The sequence below is a fragment of the Halichoerus grypus genome, chromosome 10 (genome assembly GCF_964656455.1).
Source record: "Halichoerus grypus chromosome 10, mHalGry1.hap1.1, whole genome shotgun sequence".
NCBI classification, from domain to species: Eukaryota; Metazoa; Chordata; class Mammalia; order Carnivora; family Phocidae; genus Halichoerus; species Halichoerus grypus.
The window spans coordinates 6276433-6297240 of NC_135721.1; the positions used below are offsets into that span (position 1 = coordinate 6276433).

Sequence of the window (20808 nt, forward strand, 5' to 3'; positions counted from 1 at the left end):
TTCTCTAGCTGTTGAGATGTCTAGATGTCAATGGCTTATATGTGTCTTCTGTGGTTATAGCCAATATATTTCAAACTTATTAACCAGACTACAACTAACTTGGCTTTTTCAACCCAAGAAAAAACAGCATATTGACTAACCACACATCACAGAACTTCATAACTCATTAGATCATTTTTCTTTTCCCAAATATTACTCTCAGTTGATCAAACACCCGGTCATAAATAGAACCTTGAACTGAAACAAATAATATTTCCACTTTCACAATGGCGGGAATAATCGTGGCAAATCTGAAAGATTAGATACATAGATGTAAAACCATACTCTTAAATGTTTTGGACTTGAAATGATTATTCTACTAATACATGGAATGGCAAGTTATAATAGCCCAGGATAAAATCCAGGAAGCCCGTCCCTCCGCCTGCCCCACCCGGCTGGAATATGTACGCAGCCTGTCTCGGAGGAAATATTTTAATCACTGGAAAGATTACACACAATCGATAGTGTTCTTTGGATCCACCATAGAAAGTGATACCCTTCAAGTAGTTAAGGAGATAAAAAGATCGAAGTTCTGGAAATGGTGAAAGCAGCTCTTGGGCCATTTCCACACATTTATACATAGGATGGTGGTAGCTCTGCTGTAAGATAAAGATAGGCGACTTGAATCCTAAATGTTATGTTGATATGCAATCTGAAAATAGTATATATTGAAGATTTTTTATACACTTCCACATTTTCTGTGTAAGGCCTTTACATTCTTAGTTATAGGCAAAGGCCCAAGTTCTCTGAGATTCCATAGCCAAATCATCAGTGAAATAGAAGGAAAGAAAAAAAAAAAACCACCACACAAACCTCTTGCTGGAAGCCATATGCAAGAGAGAAATGGTGACAGTGTCTGAAAAGAAAGCCACTTCTATTTTTTACATCTTTTTTCACTATAGTAAGGGTGTAAATTTTAACTGACATTTTCCAACTAAGTAGAAATCACTCTGGGGGGACAAGTGGATGCGATTGCCCACCAAAAGTACATTGAAGTCTTCGATGGTGAGGGAACAGCTCTACTTGATTTCAAAGATCTTCAACCAAGACGGATTCCTGCCCAGGCTAACCTCGCAGGAGCCGCGTGGCACCCAGAGCTGAGGTCGAGGCTTCGGGGGCAGGAAGCGGCAGGTGCGTCCCCCCGTGCCCCCGGGCCAGCGCCTGCACCAGCCAACCGTCAGGACCACCAGAAGCAAAGCGACCGGTCCTTTCAGCTCCAGCGTGCTATCTGGAATTCTCCTGCCCCGAGAAGAACAGTTCTCGAAAATCAGGCTGGGACGCATGCAGCATACAGCAGAGCTATTTTTCTGTCCGTTTCCTGCCAGGAGGGTATCATAGGGGAGTATTTGCCTTCCTGATCCCCATAGCGATCTGTGGCGGTTTGTATTTTCCAAAAAGGCTGCAAAAACATTTCTGGTCCCACGTGCTCTTCTAGAACCTTGCCGCTCCAACAGCAAGGGGTGGAGTCTGGCTCCTGCCCTTGAACCTGGGCTGCACTTCATGAATGCAATGGAAGGGATGTTCTGTGAATTCCAAGGCTGGTTCATAAAGGTCATACAACGTGGCCTGGTTCTCTCTCTCTCTCCCTCCCTCTGTCTCTCTCTTTCCCTCAGACTCAGGACATTCACCCCTAGTATGTAGCTGCCATTTCGTGAGGAAGCACAAGCTGCAGAGAGCCCATGTGTAGGTGTTGCCACCGACACCGACCATCCCAGCTGACAGCACATCTGTCACCCACCAGACACGTGAGTGAGAAAACCCTTGAGAGGCCTCCAGACCCTCCCACCATCTGACCACAATTGCATGCAAGACCCTGAGTGAGAACACCTGGCTGAGCCCAGTAAAGCCCAGAACTGTAAGAAAAATATTATATATATCTGACATAACATGTAATTGTTATTGTTTATGCCATTCAGTTTGGGGTGGCTTCCTACACAGCAACTGGTAACCAGCACATGGGCTAAAAACGTAAGACATTATGCTGTTTAAGAAGGATAAGTTTTGGGCCCCTGGGTGCAGTCAGTTAAGCGTTGGACTCCTGGTTTCAGCTCAGGTCATGATCTTGGGGTCATGAGATCAGGCCCCGTGTTGGGCTCCAAGCTCAGTGAGGAGTCTGCTAAAGTTTCTCTCTCCCTCTCCCTTCACCCTCCCCATGCTTGCACTCTCTCTCTCTCATAGGTAAATAAATCTTGGGGGAAAAAAAAAAAGATAAGCTTCAAATATTCTTGTTCATGTAACCTCCTTAAAGGACTTTGAAAAACCAAATATCTGCCCACATTTTTTTAAGTTGCTATCTAAAATTTTTGTTATACCTTTAAATGGCTGCAAAATAAAATTCCACACAAAATTGTTACATCATTCTCTTAAGTACATCCACTGGAATATCCACACAATTTGATAGCCATGATCACCCATGTTTAAAATAGAAGAACCAGGGGTGCCTGGGTGGCTCATTCGGTTGATCCTCAGCCTTCGGCTCAGGTCATGATCTCAGGGTCCTGGGATCGAGCCCCGCATCGGGCTCCCTGCTCAGCAGGGAGTCTGCTTCTGCCTCTCCCTCTGCCCCTCCCCCTGCTCATGCTCTCTCAAATAAACAAAATCTTTTTTTTAAATGAATAAATCTTTTTTTAAAGATTCATTTATTTATTTGACAGAGAGACAGCAAGAGAAGGAACACAGGCAGGGGGAGTGGGAGAGGAAGAAGCAGGCTTCCCGTGGAGCAGGGAGCCCAATGAGGGGCTCGATCCCAGGACCCTGGGATCATGACCTGAGCTGAAGGCAGATGCTTAATGACTGAGCCACTCAGGCACCCCTAAATAAACAAAATCTTAAAAAATAATAATAAAGTTAAATACCATTTTACTGTAAAAGAAGTAAAAGAAGAACCATTTCTTCTTTCGGAGTCAGAAATTTCACATTGCTTCTTTTTCTCCCTGACCTAGTGTTTCTAGGCCAAGTCCCCCACAAAGTTTTATTCTAATATATGTTTGCATTTGAAAATTATTTCTCATCCTATTATGCCTTTCTGTAAAAAGAATATATATGCACTTACATATTGAAATTATAAGTGTTTTTGTTTCTAGTTACCACAAAACATTACTCAACACTTAAAAATTTTTATAAACATTAAGACAATATTTTACAGAAAATAAGATGGCTAAAACTGTTTTTCAGTTATTTTAAGTATCCACGGATGAATATTACTATTGTATAGAATGAGCCAGAGTTCAACATGAATTTTAATCCTTGTTTGTATAGATTTAAGTGCCAAGAAACCTCACTCACATAAAGAAGGAGATGGAGTTGGAAGCAGTTTTGATAGAGAAATGTCATTGATTCTTTCAACCTCGTCCAAGTCACATGCTAGAAATTGCACAGCAATTCAGTCTCAAACTTTATTTTTAGTATTCTATACCATGACAACTCGGTTACATCTAGCTTCCATTTTATTGGTAGCAAAGAACTGGAAATCACTTGGCTTGAACATTTTCTGGGCAAATAAATGTTCTGGGGACTGACAGGAGGAGGAGAGGGTTCAGCCAGGCTTCCCTTTCTCATCCACTTTCACCTCTGCCTCTAGGGGGTGACCCTGGGCTTCCCCAGCCTCAAGGGCCTCTGAGGGCCCCTGCACACCAACTCTCTTCTCTTCTGGGGCCCACTGGCTACAGCCTGTGTCTCTGCTCTGGACTTGAGTATGTTTTGGACCCATCCACTGCTGTCATCCCCCTTTCTGGGCTCCTTGTCCTTGCACGGTGACGTGTCAGGACGGAGAGGGAAGAGCTTCATGTGATCCTTCTCCCATTCTTAACTGGTATTGAAGTCACTATGTAGCAGGAAGTGCAAGTTCTTAGACTGACCAAAACGGATGTCTTATACTCTAAAGACGAACGTTGGGCGGAAATCATTTAGACAGAAACAGCATAATTTTTTGAATATGCTCAATGACAGATTTTCTTTACTGAAATTTCCAAAAGTCATTTGGAGGAAAGACCTCAATTAAGCAAGGCTCTTTACAGGGTGTTCTATGGAATACTGTCCTGCTCGATGCTCAAGGGAAACAGAGGTTGGGGTTGGATGTGTTTGGAAGAGATTGCACACCATTCTCTCTCCTTGGAGTTTCCAAATACACATTGAAAGTTTTAATAAATTATGTAACAAAGAAACCCATTTGACTGGATTTTCTAAAGTCATCTGACCACCAATCCAGTTTTTTGTGTTATACTTACTAATATCCTCACATAACCAGCCTTGTACAAACATTCAAGGGCAAAGCTAAAGTCCGTGACAAATTTGGTGACAGATTTTGGTCAGAAACTGTTCAGCTGGGTCCTGGATGTGGTGAAGCCAACAGACCCCATTTAACTCTCCACTTTATAAGGCATCCTGTGGACCTTGAGCATATGTGCATGACAGGATGGATGGATTTTTGACCTCCAGTTTGAACCATCCCACAGATGGCAGAGAGACAAAGCAATGTGCTCTTTATTTGGATTTTGACATGTGTGCTTTGGGGGATGTTGGGAATGTTGTAATTTTCCAGTGCAAACTTTGACATTTTTTTTCTGGGTCACAGAGAAAACACCACCTCTCATCACCAATTACTGTTTTCCTCAAATCCATGCTATTTTTGTCCAGTTTCCTTTGAAAGACCAGAACAAATACTAAGCCTTTGATTTCTCCTCTTGTCATTCAAATTCATGGTACAGATTTTTTTTTTTAAAGTCTTACCTTGTGTTCAAGTCGTCCTCCAGGACATGTGAGTTGCTCTCAAAAGTCAACTCTTCTCCCAGCGCTTGTCCTGTTGCTAGAATCACAGCTCTTACCTCTTTCATGACCGTGTCACTGACTATTTACTTGAATGGTCATCAATATCATCTGTACCCTGTTTAATCTTCAGGGTCACACTCTTGCTTTTGATGTCATTTATGTCCAATCAATCTCTTATTATGTATTTACAATTTACATGAAAAATTAGCTTCACATGTTCGTTGATATTCTTCACTCCAACTAGTGGTCAGTTCTTTTTAGTCCAGTGCATAGTAATGCATTCCTCTGTCTGTTAAGGCTGCTGGAAAAAGATTAGTTTAGACAACGTTGAGATTAGTGCTGCTGCAAGTCGAAACAAGTTGCGACATGCTGGAAAACACTTGGACCCTTAATTTAAAAATTTACAAATTAAAGGTGTTAGACTCAAATCTTTTCAGATCTCTTTGGAGAACTTTACGCTTCTGTATGTTGCTAAGCTCAGGACTCTTCTATTTCCATAAGTAATATGATAGCATTCTTTTTTTTAAGATTTTATTTATTTATTTGTCAGAGAGAGAGCGAGCACAAGCAGGGGGAGTGGGAGAGGGAGAAGCAGGCTCCCTGCTGAGCAAGGAGCCTGATGTAGGACTCGGTCCCAGGACCCCGGGATCATGACCTGAGCCAAAGGCAGACGCTTAACTGACTGAGCCACCCAGGCGTCCCAATATCACAGCATTAATTTTTTAATTCTAAAATTTTTGAGAAATTTTCAATTATTTTTCAATTTAATGCAGTTCTTTCTGTAATAAATTCTGTTCCCTTGCTATACACCAAGCTCCAGTTTGACTCTTGTCCCAGTGCCCTCCTTGCTATGGTGGTGGCTGGAGGCATGGAGGCATGAATGAACACTCCCTTGGCTTGTGAAAAGTTTCTCAGCTTTAAGGGAAATCCCAGACAACTGCATTTCAATAGAAGATACTGTGTCAAGAAGGGTCAGCACTCAGCCTGTGAGGAAGAGAAGAGCATGCACCTGAGCATGGACGAAGTGAGGACAAACCCACAAAAATAAGGATCTCTGAATTTAGTTTTCTGAAGATCTTTATAATACTGAGGAAAATCTAGGTAAGTGGACAACTTTAGCTTAGAAATCGATTTGAACAGGAGTAAATTGGGGCCATAATTTGAAGGGTCTTGAGCATCCATGGAAGGTCACTAGATTGGATACTTGGGGCGGGAGAGGCATCACCACTGTTGAGCAGGAAATGATGAACTCCATGATTTTGGAGGCTTCATCAGTATTTGTGTGCAGATAATGAAGAAGGGAAGAGGTGGGACGCAGGTGGTGGTAGGGACAAGATGCAAGGTGAAGGGACCCTAAAGGGACAGTCTGGAGAGATACTACAGAGAATAGCTAAGAGCTCAGTGACAGATGGGCTGAGAGGATGGGAGAGACAGGAGGCAAAGATAACTCATTCTGAACCTGAGTAGATCATTATGGCACCAATGAGAAGGAGGAAAACACGGCAGGGAGAGTTGGTTTGGGGGACATTTCTGTGTTAGACCAGCATGGGAGATGACTGCCCTCATCTGGGTGGAGAGTTCTGCTGGTGCCGGAGGAAGGGGAGGTCTGGAATTCTCAGGATTGCTGGGCACATACGCGATCTCCTGGCCACATCCATCACAAGGCCGATGGATGCCTTGGATCACAGCTATTTTCTCCTTGCCTCATTCCAAAATGAAAGGTCCCAGTTTTGGTCTGTTTCCAAAGGGCAATTTCTTGTGCTGTCACTCACTATTGACACTTGATCCCAGCTCCTAATATGTTTGTTAAGATTTCATGATCGTCACAGCAGTCTAGACATAGACGTACCCAGGGGAGGTTTAGAGATATAACAAATCTAGGAGAGTCTTTGCTGTTTGCACTATTCTTCTGATTAAAAAACTCCATGTTTTTTCTAGAAATAACTCAAACCTAGAAATTTGTACATAAAAAGTCCAAACTCCTGCACATGCATGCCAGGAGACATGTAAAACGCATTCATACAAACACTGCAATAAAAATTGGAAACAACCCAATACCCAATTAGGTAAATAGGGAAGTCATACATATTTATGTAATAGAATACTATTCTTCAATGACAATTAATTATAACTATGTACAGCAGTACAGATAAACCTCATAGTGTTCAATGAAAAAAGCAAGTCAGGGGTAAATATTAAGTATGATTTTATTTATATGAGATCAAAAGCAGGCAAAATTGTTCCAGGAGACATACACAGGTGGTAAAATCATAAAGGTAAGCAAGGAGAGGATGATTCAAGCAAGGGAATGGTACTTTGGGCGTACTTCCAGAAGAGACACACAAAAGACTTCTAAGATATTGGCAGTTTCTATTTCTTAACCTTACTGTGGTTAAATTGATATTATTGATATTTGCTTTATTATTGTGGCATAATAAGAAATATATGTATATTTGATCTTTGACCCAGGTTCCTGACAGAGCTCCTAAATCTCTTGGAATTTCCTGGGGGAGAGGCACATCTTGTTCTAATCAGACAACTCTCAGTGGGTTCCTGGATGGCTTCAGGATGGGGCCGGTCACCAGAAAGACCAAGCCATGATTAGAAGCGTGGAACTTTCAGCCCCATCTCCCATCCTCCAGGGAGGCACGAGGGGCTGGAGATCTAATTCTGGAAGATACAGTGGCTGCTTTGAAGTTTGAAGTGTGTCTACAGGTCCTAGAGGAAAGACCACCTTGTTTCCAGCGATGAGGGACCACCTGCAAGAAGGGTCCTGATTGGTGGAGCAGGTCCAGGATGAGCCATTTTCTTGATCTAATGCTAAAGCCGAGTCTGTCTGGAACCCACACCCTGTGACCACCGTCTTCCCTCTACTCTGTCAGGCCTCTGGGGATGGCAGATAAATCCATTAGCCTGGACAGAAAGGCGGACCTTCCATCTCGGGTGCAGAGGCGTGGTCTTCGGAAGCCCCTAGCAGCAGAGTGATGGCACCAGCATTTCCAGCAGTTGGGAAGTCAGCCAGACCCAAAGAGCAGGCAGCTGGGAGACAGTTTCTACTCGTCGTGAACATTAGCACTTAAGAGGTCTAATAACAAAGAGCTGGTTTCTGCTAGCCAGAAAGTGATCCAGAGGAGGAAGATTGTTATGAACTGAATGTTTGTGTAACCTCAAAATTCATTTAATGGGATTAGTGCCCTTATACAAGTCACAGGAGAGCTCACTTCCTCCCCGCTCTCCCCCATGTGAGGATACAAGGCGCAGTCGGTGTCCGCAGGCCAGGAGAGGGCTCCACCAGAACCTGCAGGCTGGCTCCCTGATCCTGGACTTCCAGCCCCAGAACTGAGACATAAATTCTGTTGTTCCTAAGCCACCAGTCTGTGGTAGTTGGTTATAGCAGCCCAAGCTAAGACAAAGATAAAAGGAAGCTAAAAGGAAGTGGAAGCAAACCATTCTGGGTAGCCCAAAAACAGTTGTAGTGATACAACCACTTTATAATTTCCCTGTGGGTAAATCCGAGGGGGCTGGACTGGATGACCACAGCGTTTTCGCTCTGGGTGCTGAGTGTCTGCAACCTGAGTTCACGTACCTCCTTGGAGAGGCACATGGATAGCTGGGGACACATTCAATGGCTTTGGTGTCAGACCTGAGTTCAGATTTTTGCTCTAACATATAACAACAAGACACTGGGCAAGGTTTTTAACTTTTCTCAGCTTTAGTTCCCCTGCTTGTAAGATAGGAGAAATATCCACCCCTAAATATTATTGCAAAGATCAGAGAACTACTGTGTGCAAGGAGCCAACACATAGTAAACTCTGGGGAAGTGACACCGGCTACCAAAGGAGGAAATCCTCTTTCCTCCATCCTTTCTGTGTTTACTAGATGGAGAAACTAAGGCAGACAAGTAAATGGCCATCTGACAAATAAGTAGCAGAGCCAGGCCCATCACTGAAGCCTTGCGACTCAGTTCTGTGTTCCTTCACCAGTGACGGATTGACCAACTGACTCCCTAATTCAGTGATGGGCTCAAACAAAGCAGCTATCTGGCAAGGTAGAATTTTAATACATGCACACGCATATGCACATGCGTGTATGCACACACACGCACGCACGCGCGCGCACACACACACGCACGCACACACACAAACACAGAACCAGTTTAAATATTTCACCTTGGTCGTTTATACCAAATGAATGGAGTTCAGTTGAGGAGATCCCGTCAGCGAGGATGGTAGAGCCAGACAGGGGACTCGTTCTGAGATACGCAAGGATTCGCAGGTCCAGGGTGACCTGCAGGTCTGGACTGCACTTTACTGCCGTGGTTCGGGGGAACAGCACAGAGGAAGGACAGAGAGCTTCTTTGGGAAACCTGAGATTCATTCAGCTGAACGTGAAGACTCAGATATGTTTACTACTCTCCACTGACGTTTTCTCTGGTGAGGGAATGGAAAACAGAAGCATCACAGACCCATGCAGCGCCCAGTGAGGGGTTACTGGGGGAAGAGAGGTAGGCAGTGTGGTGTGTGATGGGAAAATCACGAAATTGGGAGGCAGAAAACCAGGGTTGGTGTTTTTGTTCTGTTTACTTGCTGGGTGACCCTGCGGGTAGGGTCAAGGGCTGGATGGGCCTCAAACCCCCAAATCTTGTTTTCTCAAAAACTAAGATAATAATACTAATAATGCCAATATTTTAGGAAACAGTTATAAAAATATAATGCATGTAAATCTATGTAAAAGTTATAACTTCCTGCATTGCAGTCTCTGCATCTGTAAAGTAGGGATGATAACAGGATCTACTTTATCGGCTGGTTAGAATGTAATGAGTTAGCCCATGTGAAGTACTTATAACAGCATCTGGCTCAAGTAAGCACTCACATTATTAGGCAGATAATTATACAAAACTATACTGTCACCCAACCACCATCTCAATGCACTGTCTATCCACTATTACTGATGTATCTATTGGCTTCTCGCAATTAGTGACTAGTTGTCATTATGAAATACAGCTTTATGAGTCCAGCTTTGCCTATTTTCCTTTCTTTTCTTAGGAGGCAGTGGCCAGAATCATTTAAAAAAAAAAATCTACTGCAGTAATGATTTTTAAATAGACATATATTACTTACCTATTAACATTTATTAAGCATTAATTCTGATCAATAATAGGATACAAAGAAAAATACATATAGTGGTATTTAGGATTATAATCTATCACAGAATATTGATAATAGACATATGGAAGAGCAAATGTATGAAAGCCATATAACAATAAGACTGCAAATAAAATGAATATTTTCAACATAATGTGCAAACTTTAATGTAGTGGTCTAATCCATGAATAATAATAATAAAAAGACCTTTTCAAAGAAGTCAATAAATTTTTAACCAAAAATCCAACATTCTTCTAAAATAATTAGTAGGAACAAAGATGTTGGATGCTAATCAATTTTTTCTCTATAAATGTAATTTACATGGCTATAGATTTTTTTTTTAGATCTTTATCTTTCTAAAACAAAACAGAAAGCTGTCTGAGAGACCCCAAATCCTATTTTGAAACAAATAGACAACGACGATCATACAGCAAAGAAAGCTAAAATTAAAATCTATCTTGAAAAATGTAAGAATTGATTCATCCCTAATTAGCTAAAGAACAATAAAGACATAGCATGAAGAGTGGGCATTCTGGAGCCACGTTGCGTGGCTTGAATTGGAGCTTCACCACTTAGTAGCCGTGTGACCTTGGGAAATCAATCTGTCACTCAGTTTCTCATTTGCAAATTGAAAGTAATAGTAATTACTTCATGAAGTTATGGTGAAGATTAAATTAGTTAATATGTGTAGAGGTCTTAGAACATTGTCAGGTGCATGTGTGTTCAATAAATGTAAGCTATTTTTATTATAATAAATACATAACAATATTTTAAATATCCAAAATGAATACAGGAGGACTAATAACTGATAACACAGATACTTGGCATAAAATGTTGACTTTTGGAGGTCAGTGAAATATACAGCACCACTAGCTCATTGCTATTGCTAAAGTGCAATCCAGCATGACCATGCCATATACTAAAGTAATATTGTCCTTTATCAATCCAAACAGGACTCCATCAACTGTAGGATGTGTCCTTACTTTAGGAAAGGCTAAAGAAAAATGCTGCCGGTTGTCAAAACATTTCAGAAAAGTCAAAAAGTGAAAAAACGTGCATCTTGGAACCGAGGATATACTGGTAAGAAAAAACTGGAAAGTGGTCAACAGAGTTAGACTGCAGAGAGTTCATTTAAAGACAAAATTGTGGACATGAAGTCTAATTCCCACTGACTTCTAAGGGCAGGGGTGCCATTTCTCGGACAGGAGTGGTCGCTAGCAGGGGTTTTGCGTCTTTGTGAACCAGCAGCCCCCGCCTCCCCCCGCCTGGGGCCAGGAGCCTCCCAGCACCACAAGCTGCCGCCTCTCACTACAAGGAAAAGCAACCGAGAGTCGCTGTTGCCCCTGTTCCAGGAGGAAGAGATTTCAAAGAATCGATAGCAACAGAAAGTCAGGCAGATTCTGGATGGTTTCAGAGTCTTTGGATAGAAAAGCATTCTAGGGGAGTTGTGAAACTTCATTCTTTTCCCATTCTTACCTTGCGAAATTCTTCCTGCAGCCTGTTCCACATCAGAAATCTTGTTAAGTTTCTTGGGTGCACAGAAAGAACTGGCTAATTGGAAACCACCCTGCCCTAAAATCCTTCTTCTAGGTTAGGTGTTCTGATTTTAACAGACTTCCCTACCAGAAAGAAAACTGCATACAAAGTAAAATTTAAAAGAGAGGTCAACAAAAAGAAGGAACTGCTGTTAAAGTGGAAAACAAGATGAGTCACGGTGTTTAATCTGCCGCAGATAATCCACGTCAAGTGTCTAAGTAGAAAAGGCTCCTGCATGCTCCCCAAAATGTTCGCTCTTCCTGCAGGGCATGCAGTTCACACCCTAGCATCCCCGGCCGTTCACGGCCACCACAGGACTCAGGAAGGCCAGTGGAAGGGGTACACACCACCTCCCTGCTGGACCACGCACACGGCTGGCGTGCGGTCCTCCCCCCTCTCTGCTCCCCTCTGTGCTCACGGAATGCGTGAGATGGGCCCGAGGACTCTGAAGCCTTGGAGCCTGGTGAGGCCACAGATGAAGGAGCCGGGCTCTCCAAGTCTTTGTCAATTTAGATGACAGTGACTGTCACAGGAAGAAGAAATAAACTTCAATGGTATTAAGTCAATGAGATTGGGCGGTTGTTAAGAGTGGTTAGCCTATCTTACTAAAGAAATTTTCAAGCAACACACAATGGCCCGCTCATATATAAAATATTCAGTATAGAATCGCAGAATAACATGCTCATTCTTGGTCAAACTGAGAGTGACCAACCTGAGATAAATGACAGAGAGCAATGAGGGGTGGTCAGTGAAAATAATAAATAATGCTACTAAAAGAAAGGTTGGAAGACTGAGCTATAGATAAGGTGAACCTACACACCAAGTTCTCTGAGATGGCCTGATATTAAATGTTCTCCTAATAATGATGTACCCCCATTGGGCTCAGAGAAAACATGCTCATGCTAAGTCATACTCGAAATTTTTTCAACGTCCTAAAGTAAAACATAAAGTGAAGCATTTTAATCTGACTGCACAATTATATTAATTTTGAAGATGAGCATCTCCACAAAGTACCAAACAAAGAGCTTAAAGTGCAGAGAGGATTACAAACACATCCCCACGGGACACAGGGCCTAGCACTCTAAAGTGATAGTGCTTATCAGGTTGCGCTGTGGATATCCCTCCCCGGGAGTTTTTAACAAAGCCTGGTATAAATGTCCTGACAGACTCCCAGAGTCCCAGACAGAAAAGCTTACAGCCGCCAGACAGGTAGCAGGGCGGGGATAAAGTGATAGGGAACCCTGGGGGCCTGTAAGGAACTATAGCACAAAGCCACAGGGTTAAGGCATTCCAATTCAGCATTTTTAAGACACAGTGTAGGATCTGTGGGCAGACTCTCCAAGTTTACGGTAGACTTTATTCACTCACTTGACAAGTACTGACTCGAGGTCCACTGGCTATCTGAAATCCAAGATTTGGTCTAAAAGCTGTCTTGAGGTTCTGTCCCATTCTGCTAAGGAATGCTTTATGGTAAAATAGGATAAATATATGACAATATAAAGAAAAAAAGAACTTAAGAAAAAAAAGCGAAAAGAAGTCAGGTTAAAGGTAGAGGAAGAAAAACACAAAGAACTCAAAAAGAAAGTAACTTTTTCAAGAATACAGAGTTTAATGTGCATTAACTATAACAGTATACATTGTATGCGTTCTCAGAAACATGCTAGCGAAAAACGTGCTAGTGTCAGGAGCTAGAATTTTAAAAATAACAATCTAACTTTTTATTACATATTTGACCAAGAAGATGCTAGAAGATAGAAATGTCGGGTTTTGTGAAGTTCATTGACATGCTTTTTGCTATACATTTGGGCTTTTATCTAGAATTTCATAAACAGAAAACTTCATTAAAACTAATTCAAATTTTACAACTACTAGGAAAGAAAACTGGTAGAGGTGAACAAATCTCTCTTCTCCAGCGACTGGGTAGCAGGATTACTGAGTGGTAGGTAGTATCTTCTTGACCCCCTTAGGTTTGGTGAGGAAGCCGACCGTGAGAAGCTAACCGAATTGTCACGAGAAATGGTCTACGGGCAAGGTACTAAGATCTAGAGCCCTTGTTGCCTTGAAAGAAAACAAGGTAAATAAGTATAAAATGTTAGAATTAGAAAATGATAGTGGGTAATCAAGACGATCTTAGTTATTTCAAACAGCTTAATTTGAATAATATGGAGCATGTAATTCTATATTTGTTTTAATAGTAAAAGGTCATTTATTCAAATTTTAATAATTTGGTTTCATATATTATTTCACATTTTGTTAAATCTTGGCAAAACTAAGAAAGGGCTCCTGATGTCTATCACTGATGTAAGTAGCACTACAAAAACCATATTCAGACTCAGAAAATTCAGGACTTAAGTGTGTTCTCTGTAAACAAATGACTGCTGATTACACTCCACAGGCACATTCAGAATACTGTGTGCTTGAAAAGTCACACCGCCTTTTATCACACAGATTGTGTAATTCACATTTCTGCCAACTTTGGTCTTCAGTGAGATCAAATCATTGACATTTTCATGGACTTTTTCAACAGTCATACTACTAAGAGTCTGGAAATAATTGCTCTTCCTTCTCCAGGACCCTTTTATGTTCTTATAAATTCTTTATTTTCTTGGTGCTTCACTGTAAGGGGAAATTCAGGGTGGAGCTAATCATACAAGCCACCCAAGCCCCATTCAAGCAGCTCTGCTCCGAGTTCGAGTAAGGCTGAGTTAATGAAACCTTTCAGCCACCACAGGGACCTGGGCACAGAGGACTCAGGACGGTGTAAACCAACACTGTGCTTTACTAGTAATTTTACTTACAAAGTTTTGGCTGTGTAGGGGACAGTAGTTCATTTCTAGTGATGGTTTTAGATGTTTCTTACTTAACTCTGTTTCTTAAAGCAGTAAGAATATACTCTAATTGGTGAGAATTGTGTCTAAAAACTGGCTTAAAACTAGTTGAATTTGAAAACTAATTTTTTACGTACCTTAGTTTAAATTGGATCCTCTGAAGATGTATCTATTTCAAGGGCCGCATTTTCTTCCTAAACATGAAAGGGTTTAAAATTATGTAAGATTTTAACTTCTCTTTCTAGTTAATCAGTCTCAACCAAGGATTCTCAACCTTTCTGAAGTGCTGAACCATTAAGACCATGCAGTGCAGGCTCACTGTTATATATAAATTTCTATTTTTCAATTAATTTTCCATAATTATGGCCTAGGCTTGAAATTGTGGGGTAGGGAAGGGTAGGGGGCACCACCACCAGGAAATTAAAAATACAATCATTTCAAATAGCCCACCCCAGGCTAGCCAGCCCTCACCCATACCCCCAAGCAAGAAAGTTTCCCCACCTGCTTCTTCCCTTCTGCCGAGTGTCAGCGTAAGTCTAAAAGGGCAGGTAGGGAATAAGGGAGCCTAGATGTTCAGTCTCAAGTGTTTGCCAAAATTAATTTTATCGCACCTTCCCTTTTACCTCCTTTTCCCTCAGTGTCACTCACCCACAAAGTGAAGGGGACAGTGACCTCTAGTTCCCTCTTTTCCGGGTAGTTGTGTTGATTTACTCAAGAGTGAGCCAGGAATTCAGGGATTTTTAAACTCTGGGATACTTCTAAATAGGCTGAGAATTCCTGGTATAACCAAGAATTATCTAGTCTTAAAACCTTTTAAGTTTAGTATTTTAGCCAGAAGAATAAAGAATTTAATTTCATTCAAACAGTATTTTCTAATGGTTAGTATTTGTAAGAAAAAAAAATCATGATTACAAATGTATTTTACTGAAGTACTACAACATGCAAATGATCCTCAAGTTGAGAATTTTAGCAAATAAATTTCTAAAATTACTTGGCTAGGCAATTAAAATTATTGACTGCTATCTAAAACTCACATAAATAAAATATCACACAAAAACAGATTTTCCCGTCAATTTTGGAAATGTTGGTTCAGTTACGAATGCTTAAATTTCCCAGAATTTGAGAGCTGACCTTACACGTTCAGCACTGTGAAAATTATATCAATTGAGAGATGTCAATAGCTTCCTTCCATTTCCAGTCTCCCCCGCAGGAGGGCTGTACTCCTATGCACCACTCCACGTGTCCAAGGTGAATGACAGGGCTTAATGTTCTGCTATGTGAACAGAACTATCTGTGGCTTACAGTGGAGGCAGAATGGTTTATAAAATATGGTAAGACTCGAAGTGACACAGAATCGAAGGGACTAGCAAGATTAAAGCACCAATTTTCTTTTCTATCATTTTCCACCCAGCTTAAAGCAGAGTTTTGTATATGTGAGGATCAGACTGAGCTATATAGTATAAATAGACACACATACACGCACACGTAGACACAAAGATTCAAAGGAATGATGGTATGACTCAACAAGCCATCTGGTTTGTCAATTTCTGTTAACAGTATGAGAAGAAAACTTTTCCACAATGCTCATATAACAAATGAAGTCGATATCCTCCCAGGATCTGGACGAGCTACTTCTTGTAGCTACAGAAATGCACGGTGGAGCGTTGTGCCGTCGGGCACGGATGCCACGGCACCATTCAGGTGCGGGGACCTAGGAGCCATGCTCTCTCCAAAGGACTATGGGGCAGCTCAGCACACGTCTGCCCCGTGAACCTGAACATCCTTCACAAACTGTACACACATACGACAAAACACACAAAGTACTCTTTTATTTGTAATCAAAATGTGAATCATCATCACTGTAGTGAATAAAAATTCATGAGTCAGAATAACATGCAATTTTTTTTATTGTTTTCTAAATCTATTTGTACACTTAATACTCTAGTATTAACTTCACAAACAGCGTAAAGAATGTACGACAATGATATCAAGCTGCATCTACTCACCGGAGAAAGAACAAAATATCACCTCTGAAATAATTACTAATTATACAATATTGTGAACTAAAGCACTGTAAATACTAAAATGTTAACATTTCAATATATAACGTCAATAACATCCTGCCTTTTTTTAATTGGTTAAAACCATTTGTTAAAGTCATGCGAAATAAACACTTTAAGGAAATGTTAGATTATACTCAAACATCAAGGCAATGAAACCCAAAACAGCAACTCTTTAGCGCAATGACTGGTCAACTAAATAATTTACTCAGTGTATAAATAAAAATCTATTAAGTGAAAACCATCACAAATGTAACACTAAATTTGGGTAATTGCACATTCTACGATCTCACCATCTACGATCTTATCTGTGACTCAGTATATACTGCCAAAATTAATTCTACATAAATAGGCTAAGTTAAAACAACAACAAAAAAAATTCAATGCATGATGATAGGGTCCACTACTAGTCCATACGATACTTATATGTGATCATTCTCTTAACCCTGCTAACAATAAATGGAAAGTCTCACCAGTTTTATCTGCTTTTTACCCTTGCTTTGTTATATTTTAAAACATTTTAAAGAAGTATATCCTTTCTTGTGGTCCTCCCCTTAGGTTAGCGTGTTAGTTTTGGAATAGATGAAGTAGATAGATATACTCTACTCTGGTATAGAAGACAATAATTTAGTTTTACCTAATTAAATATTTCCTTGTCATCTGTCAAGTGACACTGACCTTTCTGATGTAATTATTGCCTTACTCTCTTGGTCCATGAATATTTATTAGAGCCTATTATTACCCATGTCTCCCTGATTCTCCAGAGAAAGAATTCACGTTTTTCCCTCTCATTGCTAGGCTAAGAAAAGTTGGGCACACCATTTAAAAGAGTCACAGAAGAGACCAGCATGGGTTCTCAAGCTGGTGGATGGTGCTTATAGCCAGGTCTGGGATTTGGAGACGAGCCCACAGGCCACTCTCCTAGCAGCTCAAAAAGGTCTTGTCACTGGGGCTCTATTTTGAGCACTGTTCATTCATCTTCTTATCAATTTTTAAAGCCCTTGTTAAACAATATGTCTATTATATACAACACTGGTTCTCAATTTATAGAGCATTTAGTCTCTAGGCTACTCCATAACCTACAAATTCTTATCTTCTACCCTCTAAGAGCAAAATTTGCTTCTGGTTCATCTAACACCATGTCTTCCTTTGAATATTTGATGAATGAATGTTGTACAAAAGGGGTGTCTAGCTTTCCATTTTCTTTGGCAAATCACACCCTTTCTATCTAATAATATTTCTGACCTATCTTTATACTTAGATCTTGTCTCAAAAAATTTTATGGGGTTGTGTGCCAATGAAAGTTCCAATAACAACGAGTTTTTAAGCTTCTAATTACAAGGACAGTGGAGGCTGACTGATCAACCACCCTTTCTTATATTTTCCTCTGTTGTATAGTGTATGTTTTTTTTACCAAAGACTTTCCCATTTGTTAATTATTTGTGAATGAAATACAAAGATGACATGCATGGATGGTTTCACTATAAACTCAGGTCAATTCTGTCATAGGGGTAGAGTAGTACTATTCTGCTTTTGCGTATTTCTCTTAAAGAATGCTCTCTCTTTCCTCTCCGAAGCCTGCACTATCAGAAGAGGCCACTGCGTGAAGCTCTGAAGAATCCTTGGAGAGCCTTGTGTAACTTGAACGCTGGCCTCGCTTATGCGTCATGCTTTTTAGGTTTTCATTCTGAATAGCAGCTGGGTTGGAACTGGAACCAGGCCTCAGAATGACTTGGGAAGTCTCCCTCATTCCTTCCATTTCATCAAAATTCTGATTGGATCTGTTAGCTGGTGCGCTGTTGTTGTTCAGAGTCACGGTACTGGGTGTTCGATTCAGATTATAGGCTTTTTGACATGCTGGCCAGTTTTCTTCAGGACTGCTGGCGATCAAGCTACATTCGGAAGGGCTTTTCTTGTCTTCAGAACAAATGGACATCCGAGCTATAACTGGATCTTGCAGACCACTCAAGCTATGTGGTATTCCCCGTTTTCCACTGTGGCTATCATCTTCAAGCTCAATGAGATTTGCCTTTTCAAGCTGGGAATCATCAGCCCCTTCATTGTGAAGAGAGTGATTGGGAGAACTTTCGCTGGATCTCACTCCTGAATCGGATGAGTCCTTTTTGTCAAGGAGGGCATCTGACAAATATTCTTTTGCTTTAATGAAGGTTCTAATCGGCTCAGCACTGTGTTCTGGAGACTTTGATACTCTCTCTACTTTCCCTTCAATTTTTTTATCTTTATCATCTTTGAGCAGTGGAGTATTATCTGATTCTTCTGTCCCAGATTCATCCTCATCACTTGGAAGTTTTTGATAGCGCAGTCCACCTCCCTTAAGCTTCAAATCTGTCTGGAAGAGGCTTGACCTTTCTGAGGACTTCTTGCCTGGGAGAAGCTTACTGCCTGACTGATCAGATTTCTCATCTTCTTCAGTAATAGGATCCAGGGGTGAGGCATCATTAGTGGAAACCCCTGATGAAGAATAATCTATAACATCTCCCCTCTTCATTAAAAATGACTTCCTCCCATCATCTTGCTTTGGTTCACTATCCTTCCCTTTCTCCGGTTCTAGATTAGAATGAATAGAGCCCCCTGATGAACTCTGACCCATGTAGTATGTGCTATGTGGAGAAGATCTGCCACTAATTGTTGTGGAACCTGCACCCCCTTCTAACTGAGACATCTGAGCAATATATTCTCTATAGGCATCTCTATACTCGGCCTGCACCTTATCAGTAAGCTTTGAAATTTCAATACTGGAATCCTGGGAATTGAGACTCGAAAGACTTGGGGTTCTGCGAGTTTGTGACTGTGAAGACAGAAAAAAATAAATTTAAAAATGCAAATAAGCAAAAAAAAAAAGGCATAATAAATATCAACTTAGGAAATATATATGTACACTCAGAATTTTTAAAGTCCTCAAAATACCAAATTCTTTTAAAATAATTCTACATAAGACAGTTTAATGAAAGCTGTGAACTTACGGATAATTTTACTGTTATTAGAAAGCTTTATATAAATTTTAATAAAGTTAGTTTATTATTAATATTTAAAAGTATAATTAAAGGTTGTATTAACAAATAATCTTAGCACCTATTTTTATCACTTTAAACTTTTAGCTTTTATTTAAGGTAAAAGTCACCTTCATTGATAAAATATAAAAATTCCTCTTAGAAAAGACAAAGAAGATTAGAGTTAAGATATATCTCAAAAACAAAACAGTCAAGTTTTCAATGTACGTTAAAAAGAACCTTTCTCTGATGAGCACTGGTTATCGTATGGAAGTGCTGAGCCACTATATGGTACACCTGAAACTAATATTACACTGTATGTTAACTGACTGGAATTAAAAAAAATATTTTTAAATAGAAAAAAAAGAAGTATTCACTAAATATCTTAAAAAAAAAAGAAAGAACCTTTCTCAACTTGTACGACACAAGTTTCAATTGGGAAAATGTACTCTAAATGTCAAAAAAAATAATAATAATTTAAAAGGAATAAAGTATAGGGTGCAACAGAAAAGACAAATACAGGATCCAAATCACAGAAATGGAAGCCATGAGGCCAACAGTCAGGTCCCAGTAAACAGAGAAATTAAGTATTTTTAAAAGTTTGATTTCCAATGTGAAGTTTTAGGATTAGAATTGCTTTAGATCTCAGAAAAGCTGGTAAGGGAGGAGTAAAGAATACAGATTAGGAAAAAGAGGAGGGAAATGGAAGAAAAAGAACCAAGGAGTCTAAGAAGGGATAAGAGTAAAGGCTGAAGCAAAGAAGCAGAAATAAGGCCAAGAGTCTTCCTCCCACAGGAAGAAAACGACCCATCTCCTTGAGAAGGTCTCCTGCAAGTGGGTTCGGACGTACGGACAGCACCATCTCCGCTCCCAAATGCAGTGCGTACACACCGCTTCGGGGACCCAGAGGTCTAAACAGCTCTCATCAGAGCATCACAGGACAATACCAGTGCTTCTCACTCTCGTTCCCACCAGTGTGTCCAGTGGGGCTTCCAGAGGTGCACGGTGTGTGAGGTCACAGGAGATTTAGTGCAGAAGCAGATATGGGGCAGTGGGGCAGGTTGCCTTCTATTGAGCCAGGCATCAAAGAGATTTGCAAAGCAATCCCATTTTCACTAAAGTTTGTCTTGTTTTGGAAGATATTGCCATTTCTCATAAAAATGTTATTTATGTTAACACATAAGTGGTTTATTTTTAAATAAATTAGTAAGTATTTCTAAAGTTTCTCAGTTTTTATTTCTAATGTAATATACAGATACAACTTACATAAACAAAAGCTCTCTGGGGTCTTCAATCATTTTTAAAAGTGCAAGGGGACTCTGAGATTACAAGACTGTTGGAGAGCTGCTGCATGGATGGGAAGGCTAGGAGTTCCCAGGTCACGGGAGGAAATACCAAGTGTGGAAAAGCAGAGAAGGAGGAT

General features: G+C 40.6%; 1 protein-coding gene across 12 annotated transcripts in view; it reads right to left on the reverse strand.

The window, feature by feature from the left end:
- Window positions 1-13071: 13071 nt before the first annotated feature.
- KIDINS220 (kinase D interacting substrate 220) overlaps window positions 13072-20808 on the reverse strand; it is a 104763-nt gene continuing 97026 nt past the window's right edge. For 7 of the 12 annotated variants that reach the window (XM_078055934.1, XM_078055932.1, XM_078055929.1 and 4 more), the window contains one exon: window positions 16204-19183. In XM_078055934.1, coding sequence (XP_077912060.1) covers window positions 17921-19183 — 1263 coding nt within the window. In that variant the 3' untranslated portion in view covers window positions 16204-17920. Of the gene's footprint in view, window positions 13545-14451; window positions 14509-16203; window positions 19184-20808 lie in introns of those variants that run through there. The other 5 variants (XM_078055937.1, XM_078055938.1, XM_078055936.1 and 2 more) reach the window with 2 other exon arrangements.